The following is a 10,523-nucleotide window of genomic DNA, read 5'->3' as shown; positions in this document are numbered from 1 at the left end:
TTACGTAGGGAAATTTAATATTCATTAAAAACAGCACTACGCTTCCCAAAATGCAGTATAAAAGAGAGCGGTGATGTTTTTGGCCCTTTCAGCATGTCGTCCGCGAGGGTTAGGACATTAAAGGAGATTTTGATGTAGAATTTACCATTAAGAAGTCAGCACGTGGCTTTATATGCATACTGTATATGACTAAATTGAGTACAGTCTCGTATTTAGGTAAATCGTTTTCCCGAAATACTCGTTCTTGCCCGTTTTCCTGCGGTGAGACACGGGCTAACATTACCTAGTAGCTAACCATACGTCATTGCACAGTGGCTCAGCGGTAAGGCACTGCTGGAGAGACATATCAAAACAATAACAAGAATGCCAGCTTCTTATATTTTTCAAAGGCCCAGAAATAGATAGTTGGTTTATACAGCGATATATCCAAGCTCTTTTATTTTATCTAATATAAAAATGTGTTTCAAGTGAAAGTGGTACAATAACTGATGATTGTCAATCCTAAAATCATGTTCGCGATCCCCATTATAGAGAAGGAAGGTGCAACCGATAATCAGTGAACGTGGATATGACTTTTCCTTGCAGTTACTCGACATATATAGTTTGGACGCGATTACGATTGCTCTATATTTATCTCGGTAATAATTAAAATTTATTACGTGTTTTTTAAAAAGCCGAATGGCTATTTTTTACTGGACACCGCGTCTAACACAACTTATAAATGTAATGTAAACCGTAATAAATTGCATTAAAGATAGACTGTAGTGAACTACGTTAGTGGAAAAAATAGTAATTACAGCATTGATATAACGGGAATTTTTATAGTATGGGATCTACAGAATTTATGATTATATCATCTAAGAATAATCATATCATGTATCACTCAGAAGAAATACACAATTTGATATAAACATAAATGTGTTTTGTTGCCGTTTATAATAATACCCATGTAATTGCATGTTGCCTTATTCCAAAACTCACTTCAGCAATAATGTAGTTCTGCCAAAATCACAGGTAAGTTGGTAAATATGAGAACTATTACATCACTCGTGCATATAATGCACACCCATAGAATTAGTACCTCATTTAAAATACGTTGTTTTTTTCTCCATGCGCGAGTATTGCTTAAATTGATTCCCTGCAAGCTCTAACCCAATTCTGCATGCTTTAATTTAGATAAGCAAAAAATGGGGGATAATAAAACATACAGAATCATTGAAGTTGTAGGTAAATAAGCACAATCTGTTCTCCTGTTGTTTGTATGGCTTTGCATTAGATACCTCCGGATTCCTCCCATTGCCTAAAGGCAGCGGTGTGTATGTGCACTGTGACTGGCATCCCTTAAAGGTGCTCTCTGTTCTTGTGCATCATCAAGTTTGCTATGACACTGCATGGAATCATTTAAATGACAATTCAGCTAATAACTGTGCACATACAAAAGAAGATCCATGGGAGTAATAAGGAGAGGAAGTAAAGAAATATAAGACAAGATGGACTGACCTCCTTAAGACACTTTTTGTTAGTCATACTTTAATGTGTGCATAACCAAAGAGTAATTGATGCCAATAATTAACAGCTTTCTTCTAAAGTTGCATGATATGTCGAGCATAAGAATGTGTTTTTACTGAGTGGGATAATGATGTGGATATGTGGATGGGCTGATGTTCTCTGTTTTTTTGCCGGTGTGTGGTGCTAAAAATACTAGCAGAGTGACAGAACGTGCAACTGAACACCGCTTGCACAAATACCTTTTGAAAACCCCATAATAAATTGTGGGTGTTTTTTATGTACAGCTTAGATTTTTAAAATGTGTGTCACTATAGGTGTATATCACATAGATTATACCATTAAGTGGTATTTTCATTTTAGTCCAGTCAGTGGTCTGTATTATTGCTAGAGCAGATATTAGGTATTTGTAAATGTCTTGTAGATTGGTTGTTTCTGGCAATTATATGTTTATGGTTTTTAGAATAAATACGGAGGGTAATGTTATTACAGAGAACTGAAAGACCCTTTCAACATATTAGTATTTGCATTTCCAAGCATTATTTCTATTGAAGCAAGGCATTGGATTCTTATTAAAATATTGTTTACATTACTGTTTCCTTTATGGTATTATGACTTGAAAAAGAAAATAACCATAATTAATTATCAAGAGGGTCATGACAAGATGTTTACCAGTTAATTGTAAATTTTAGAAGCATTTCAGCAGGGTCATATTCACTGAATTCTACTCTGATCAATGAAAGCTAAGTAACCTGGCCAGCTGCGTGTATTGCTTTTATTTTTAAATAAAAAATGGAAACAAGTATTTAAAACCTATTTTCTATGGAATATTTAAGTTTAATTACAGATTTGATTTTCCAAGAGAATTTTCGACTGCATTTCCTCTAGACTTGAATAAGGGAATCAGAAAATACATAATTACATATAATCTATATTATCTGATCATTTAGATATGCATCTAGATAAGACATATTTCCAACATGCAGTACCGTTGCCCCTAAAACATGTCCCTTCTTGAGCGCCGTATATCGTCGTCAGCTTCCGCGCACGCGCATTGGCGGTTAAATGCCACATTACCCGCCAGACCAGCGAAAAGAATATTTGTCTTGAGAGTTGCGGTTAAAGAGGAAGAAGCTCTGGCGTTTATCCTGAAATAACAATAAGGTTCTTCGCTTTACAAGACTTTTACTGCAAATAAATCGCCGCCGTCGTGGTGAGTACCTTTAGCTTCCGATCGGTTTAACTAAGCGTGCGAGTATTGTTTGAATGGGACGATGCTGGCTTGCTAACGTGCTAATAGCAACAGCCAGCAGGTTTAATTGTAAGGAAGAAGGAATCGGGCAGGAAAACCGACAAGGGAGGATATTCGCTGTTGGAAACCAGAACATATTTAGAAGCAGATATTTTGCGACTAAATAACTAATTATGAAATCACTAGGTTGAGTTGGCAGTATTAACTGATCCAGTATGGATCTGCAGCAGATAGTCTCGCTTGGTCATTTTGTTCTTCCCGGGCCTTAGCTATGCACCGGGATGATCAGTGCTGATGGCAGTCTTGGGGGTGCTTAGCTAGAATTCACGGGAGGGGTTTACCCCAGGTGCCAGTCCGCGGGGCTGTACGCTGTCAGTGGGAAGCTAACGGTTAGAGTAGCTCTGCAGCGTGAGACAACAGGTAGCCGGTGAAGGGAAAATCTGTGACAGGCAGTGAGCTTCACGGATCTTGATGGTACCGTACATCAGATGAGAAAAAGTGCAACACTGACCCATTGTAGGCTCCTGCTAACCAAGGGTAGAAGCCCTGCATCCCGCTGCCGTGTTAAAACACATGGGCTACGTTGGCATAAATGAATGTGCTTCTTTGGGTGTACCTTGCATACTCACAAAGGCAGAAATGGTCAGGTTTATTACTAGCAAAATACATGCTGTGCAGTGATAGCCGAATGTGTCGTACCGTTGGTGATTTTAACATACGGTTGGTTATTAAATGCCTGTTATTTGGACGATAATACGTTATGCCCTGTACGTACAGTTTAAGTGTATTTTTATACTGATGCGGATGGTTGATTGTTATGCTTCTTCACTTTTGTGTTGCTGGCAGTGCTGAACAGGCTCACGATCCCGACTTTCTGATTCGCTCATTGTGCAACCATGGCAACAGAAGAGAAGAAACCGGAAGCTGAAGGCGCTAAAACGCAGTCTGCATCCTCTGCCTCAGCGAGTCAAAGCAAGGTATCGGCAGTGACTCAGGCCTGTTTAATTTAAATCACAGAATCTATCAGGTTGAGAGGCCAGTTTTGCCATTTTAGCCATTTTATTTAGTGTATTTTATTTTGTCGTTTTTCACATATCATTCCCATGTCTTCCACTCTTGGATAGTCGACACCGGTAAAGCCAAACTACACCCTGAAGTTCACGCTCGCTGGCCATACGAAAGCCGTGTCTTCTGTCAAGTTCAGCCCCAGTGGGGAGTGGCTGGCCAGTTCCTGTAAGTGCCCCGTTATTTTTCCTCTCTTAAGCTGGCGTTCAGACTAAACTTTACTGTTGAATGCAGCCTTATGTGAGTGTGGCGTGTCTTTATAGATTCATGGTTTGATTGTGACTCTTCATGCACAAGTTGCACAAAATTTTTACTTCGTCAGTTGTGTATAAATTTTGTGAAAGCAGAGAAAACAATGCAGTGGATTTTGAATCCCGTGTGATCTCCACCAGTGTTAAAGTTTAGACTTTTAAATTTATTTTATTTTATATATATATATGAAATGTAATCCACCATATTGTCATGGTGTCATGTCCTGGTTAAGAAATCCTCATGCCGTAAGACTTCTTAACCAGGACATGACATCACTATCTTTTATATATTATACAGCTGATGCATAAACTGCCGTTATTTACACCCTGCTATCTACTTAAGGCAAACAACTGCATTCACAGCTTTATATATACAACTGTGTGTATCTATCCTCCTATAGGTCAATGCACACTGCACTTTAAATACATTACTTATCTCTGTTCACTGTATATCGCACAACAATCATTTCATCTATCACCACTTGTGTGCTGAAGATGCCCTTTTTAATGCAACCAATGCACAGTGCACCTGAGATATGCTGCTGTCTCCAGCTGTCAACTGCGAAACGCACATTTGCAGTCAAGGCACAGTTTTGTTCACAGTGCAATCTAAGATTCCGCTCTTTCTCCCAGATCGGTCTGGGTTCATTTCACTGACTTGTTATAACTGTATGTGACGAATAAAGAATCTTGAAACTTGAATATTGCCATATCAAATTAAAAAAATGGAAAATAATATAAAAATTAAGCTATATTTAAAAAGTATAATATATACTCTGCAAAGAGCAAGTTGAGGGAGGCGTAAAGACAATTACTTTTAGTTAGGTGTAGTTTCTGTGGTTCAAGTGCACTGCACAGAAGAGGTCCAAGATGTGGCGCCATCTGATGGCAATATGGTGAATTACATTTCCTTGCATGATGTTCATCAATGAGGAAAGATAAATGACTACTGAACAGTATTTTAAAATGATAATGGAAATGTTTTTATTTCAGTTAGTTTTGGAATCAGTATTTATAGTTTTTATTAAAAAACATTTTTTTTCCATTTTATTTTCGTATCTTAGTTCAGCTTATGAAAATGTTTTCTTATAGCTTTAATTTTTGTTAACAGTAATAATGCTGGTTTCATTGGTGACCTTAACTTGCCCTTAGTGTGTAAGTGTGTGAATGAGAGGCATCCATCCATGGAGTCCACAGTCTCACAGACGCCACCCTGTGTAAGCAGCTGTGAAAATTCTGAGATGATGCAACATGTCTTGCTGTTGTTGATGCTGAGTTGATATGCTAATGTTACCTGATTGTTAGGTTTCCACATGCTGTTGACATATAGATGTAACATGGCTTAGCTTTGATTTTTTTTGTGTGTGTGTTTTTCAGCTGCTGATAAGTTGATCAAAATATGGGGGGCGTATGATGGAAAGTTTGAGAAAACGATATCTGGACACAAACTAGTAAGTTCACCTATATGTATCAATCATGTAATAGTTATGTTTGTAGCTACAAGACAGCAGCCTTATTTTCAGTCACCTTGTCTGTTAATCAGATTTTAATACTAAATTGGTTGCAGTTTGTATGAACTTTGTAAAGACTAGCACATACTTATCATCCCAACACACATAAGTTCTAGAGGTCTTGGGATCCATAAAGAGAGAAACAGTGGTTTTTAGCATTGGATTAATGGAGATTAGACACAACTTAACCAATCACTACTCTGACTAACTTCATACATCTTCTCCAGGGCATCTCTGATGTGGCCTGGTCCTCAGACTCTAATCTTCTGGTTTCGGCATCTGACGACAAGACCCTGAAGATCTGGGATGTTAGCTCGGTGAGGGGGTTGAGGGGCACGTTTGCCTTCTCTCTTTCTGCCGAGGATTTGCTGGCTCCTGCAGACAGAAGCCAGCGTGTCAGCCCACCTCTCCAAATACCACAGAACTTTTTGCTGTTATGAATTTGTGTTCTCCCTTTCAGCTCCGTTGGCCATGGAGGTGTATTTTGTCATTGGCCTGATAGCCAGCTGTATAGTGCCTAATTTGGGTTTTTCTCATAGGGAAAATGTCTGAAAACTTTGAAGGGCCACAGCAACTACGTCTTCTGCTGTAACTTCAACCCCCAGTCGAACCTCATCGTGTCAGGATCGGTAAGTCCATTTCCAGGGATGTTTAGCTCCACGTGGAGAAGAATATCCTGTCTGACTTCCATTATATCAATGGCCAAACTTGAGTTTTAATTAGTTGGACCACAATAATTATAACGGCGTACTGATGGACCGGCAGACTTTAGGCACTGATTCTTGGTCCGTCGGGTCACGAGCGTCTGAATGTCTTTGCAGTTTGATGAGAGCGTGCGGATATGGGACGTCAAGACTGGAAAGTGCTTGAAGACCCTGCCAGCCCATTCAGATCCGGTGTCTGCGGTTAGTAGTCATGGTTTCACTTGCTTAGGCCCAGCTGCATGTATGTGACACTTTTAACACAGTATTGGGCAGGTAACCTGCATGTCCGTTTTCAGTCAGAACACACAGGCACTTGACATTTCAGGCCTCCTTGTCATTTCATTTCTGCTGTACTGCAATGCTGTGTCCTCTAGGTGGCGTTCTCATATTTACAGTCTTGTTCTCTCTGGGCCCTTTCCCTCCCTCATCCAGCTGCTGACTTTAAGCAGTCTCTCGTTTTTACCATGGATTCCTCTCCTGCTTCACTTTCAGAATCATTCTGTTTCACTCATTCATGACTTGAAATAACTTGAATGAGCTAATTCTGAATGAGAGATATCACACTTGGAACATTTCTTTGCAAAGTTATCTGCCATAGGTGTAAATGTTCTTTTTAAAATGTATTTTTCCAGGTCCATTTTAACAGGGACGGCTCTCTGATTGTGTCCAGCAGCTATGATGGTCTTTGGTAGGTTCTCCTACCTCTGTTAGTAGATGATTCCTATCTCTCCATTGACTTTACTGTCTGTCTGTCAGTTGCTGTGCTCAGTGTCTCCCAGTTTTAATGTGAAAAACATTTTTTTCCAGTCGAATCTGGGACACGGCATCAGGACAGTGTCTTAAAACACTCATCGGTATGTCCTTTTTGAATGAATACAAAAGCAGAAACAGTGACCTAAATGCAGACCTATTTACAGCTAATGTATGTTCCAGTAATTCTGATTTGCATTATAAATTTTGACCAGTATCTAAGTGGGTGGTGCAACAAGGCGTCTGGCATCTGGTTTTCTTGTGGTCTGGCTGCTTTTATCGGTCTCCAGCTTCACCTGCATAAATAATATGGGGATGGGATTCATATTCCACGGTAAAAATGGCACCTTCAGGATTCACGAATCTGCACCAAGTTGGCCGGTGTTTAAGGAGCTGTTCAATGACCTGTGTTGCTGTGTATGAGGTGCACAGATTGGGCCTTCAGAGTGCTGAGGTGCCGTTTCTTTTTGTCTCTGACAGATGATGACAACCCCCCAGTGTCGTTTGTGAAGTTCTCCCCCAATGGGAAATACATCTTAGCAGCCACCCTGGATAAGTGAGTGTCATCACTGGTCCTTCATGCTTGCCTGCTTGTGTTCAAAGGTGCCTGCCCCCCCACCCAAGGAGGTGAAGGACAGTCTAGAAATTTGTTTTGTAGCTGTGAATTTTCTCAGGAATGACCCTCCCCCGTGTCTGGCTCTAGGCTTCATTCTTAATGTTTGTAAGTCTTAACGCAGAACAAACTCTTTTGTCTTGCAGCACCCTGAAGCTGTGGGACTACAGTAAAGGAAAGGTGTGTGTGAATCTTACTGGGCTCCCAGAGCCGTGACTGGAGTACCATGACTGCAGTACCGTGACGTCACCATGCTGTTTTAACATGCCTGTCTTTTTCAGTGCCTGAAAACGTACACTGGCCATAAAAATGAGAAATACTGTGTGTTTGCCAACTTCTCCGTCACTGGTGGTAAGGTGGGTGCATCGCCGTAAAGGGTTAACGCTGCCAGTGTCCTATGACCATGAGAGTATTGAAATGCAGGACTGGTTCCACTTCTGGAACCGGTTTGATAGGTTTCCACTTGCATGAGCAAATAGTTACAGCAGTACCCGTGAAGCACAGCTTTCTGACTTGCTTCACACTCTGTGCCACCTGATGCCACGTGTTGGTCAGATTTGTCGCTCGATGCCAGCTTTAAATAACCCATGAGTAGCTGAGCTGCACCTCAGACAAAACGCTAGATGATAGAATATGGTGACCTTCTCATGAGCTGTGATAAGTGGGTCTGTCTGAATTATCTGGATTTAAAACCTTCTAGTCCAGGTGCTTGCTGGATGAACTCTCTCCATTCTGGGATGGGGCCCTGGCTTTTTGGCCGCTACGTGTAGCCGTAGTCTGCTTCACTGTGTCTGTTTTGGTTTCCTCCTTCCGCAGTGGATCGTCTCTGGGTCGGAAGACAGCATGGTGTATATCTGGAACCTCCAGACTAAAGAGATCGTGCAGAAGTTGCCGGGACACATGGGTAAGGCGGGTCCAGGGACCATGAGGGCTGTATGGAGCTGGTGGCCCAGTGCGGGTTGGGCTAGGATTTGGTGGGGTGTCACGGCCATGTTTTGTGAGAGGGCTGTAGCTGAGTGGCAGTTGCTCTCTCCTCTGCAGATGTTGTGATCTCCACCGCCTGCCACCCCACGGAGAACATCATCGCCTCTGCCGCACTGGAAAATGACAAAACCATCAAACTGTGGAAGAGCGACTGCTAAGCTCCAGGGTCCGCGGCTTTTCAACTCTGAGGAGGAACTGTTTAGCGAGAAGGTCCGGCTTCAGAAGGATGCTGGTCTGCGTGAGATGGGACAGCAGCGCCCCCTTCTGCTCAGCGAGGAGCCGCCCAGGCTGCCAGTGCAGTCTGAACTTCGTCTGACCCGCGTCATCTGCCGAGAGCCTTATCTCAACACTGTAAAATGTGTTTTCTGCTTTATTCATAACAAATGTTGTCACCAATTTGCTGGGAATCAGTTGGCTTCCCATTTAGAACTTTACCAGTTAGCTGGTTGTGAACGTGTTGGTAGTTTGACCTCTAGTAGACTTGCTAGAGCGAAGACCTGCTCCTTTCAGCAATTCTCTTTCCACTTAGCTGTACATATACCTGATTTTTATATAAACAATATATAGTTATATAGGTAATATATAGCTTTGCAGTTGTGTGCTTCAGCGGTGACTTCTGATGAGGCTGATAGAACTTACACTTTGACTTTCGGTCGTCACTTTGACCAATTGGTTTAAACATCTGGAATTTCATAGCTTAGTAACATACAATGAGTCTGAGAGAGAGAGAGACGCTCTGTGACTGCACTGTGGACAGCGACAGCTTGGTCCTTACACTCTGCCTCTATACTGTGTTTATCAGAAATCTCACGCCTCAGCATATGTATGCAATTATTCATCAAGGAATATTACTTTTGTGTGTGCAAAATGGCTTTCTTTCAATGGCATGTAAAATCCAGATTTTTCTCCATGTTCCTGTGTACGGTTGCTTTTCAGATGTATAGCTGAAAAATACATGGCAGGGGTTTCGAATCTTCTTTGTCCGCCTAACATAGTATACGGTGTACGTTTATTTATAGGCTGTGTGAGGTTCAAAAGTTGCTCCTTTTCTATGGTTATTTGCTTGTTCTGTTGTGCAGCAGTTGATCAAAATTTTGGCTAAAATGTTTGATGTTTAAAAACAAACTTTGATTAAACTCCTTTTATATAAAAGCTGTAACTTTTCTTGACGTTCATATTGAGGGGAGGAGAAATGATGAATATTTATAGTTATGCATGTGGATAATATAATTTCCAACTCTACTTTTTAGTTCCTCCCAGTGTATGACCTGCATCCCATTAGTTTTCTTCCAAAGTGGGATGATTTTTCCACCCATCCTGCAGTGCAGTTCTCCCAATCCTGGGATCTCTGGAGCTTTTTATGGTCTAGTCCAGTGTTTCTCAACCCAGCCCTCAGCGAACCCCAGCCAGTCCACGTTTTTGCTCCCTCCCAGCTCCCAGCCAATCAGGAACACCGAATAGCTGGTACAGGCGCGCTGGGAGCTGAGAGGAAGCAAAAACGTGGACTGGCTGGGGTTCGCTGAGGACTGGGTTGAGGAACACTGGTCTAGTCAATACGTTGTACGTTTACTTAATTGCTAATGAAATGCTTACATGTGAGATGTTTTGTTTGCCGCTGATGAGTCTCAGAACTTAAGGTTTGCATTTGTTGTTCTGTCTTAATTGCAGTCTTTGCTCCTGATAACTTCACCATGTATGTGATTCTACTGGAATTTAACAGAAAATGAAAGAACAGAACTCTCACAAGCCTTCTGATTTTAATAATCTTTAAACAGTACATCAAAGAACAACCCACAAAGCATGACTTTTTTCATTTTTCTAAAAAAAAAAAAAAAAAAAGGTAAACGATAGAAAGGACAACTGAATTTTCAATTGGACCAAAAAAAA

General features: G+C 41.1%; 1 protein-coding gene across 3 annotated transcripts; it reads left to right on the top strand.

Moving 5' to 3' along the window:
- Positions 1–92: 92 nt before the first annotated feature.
- Positions 93–9,788, top strand: LOC111842672 (WD repeat-containing protein 5-like). 3 transcript variants are annotated; one of them, XM_072703362.1, is made up of 14 exons: positions 93–216; positions 3,605–3,735; positions 3,883–3,991; positions 5,452–5,525; positions 5,813–5,902; positions 6,125–6,214; positions 6,407–6,490; positions 6,922–6,977; positions 7,097–7,143; positions 7,520–7,595; positions 7,799–7,832; positions 7,934–8,008; positions 8,469–8,556; positions 8,694–9,788. In XM_072703362.1, the coding sequence occupies exons 2-14, from the start codon at positions 3,655–3,657 to the stop codon at positions 8,792–8,794; spliced, it is 1,005 nt and encodes a 334-aa protein (XP_072559463.1). In that variant the 5' UTR covers positions 93–216; positions 3,605–3,654; the 3' UTR covers positions 8,795–9,788. The 3 variants fall into 3 exon arrangements, with proteins under 3 accessions (XP_072559463.1, XP_023665308.1, XP_023665307.1); XM_023809540.2 differs by lacking the exon at positions 93–216 and adding an exon at positions 304–322; XM_023809539.2 differs by lacking the exon at positions 93–216 and adding an exon at positions 2,555–2,719.
- Positions 9,789–10,523: the final 735 nt, after the last annotated feature.

This window comes from Paramormyrops kingsleyae, chromosome 2, assembly GCF_048594095.1.
Source record: "Paramormyrops kingsleyae isolate MSU_618 chromosome 2, PKINGS_0.4, whole genome shotgun sequence".
NCBI classification, from domain to species: domain Eukaryota; kingdom Metazoa; phylum Chordata; class Actinopteri; order Osteoglossiformes; family Mormyridae; genus Paramormyrops; species Paramormyrops kingsleyae.
Note: the sequence above shows the minus strand (reverse complement) of the source record. Positions and strands in the feature narration are given on the sequence as shown.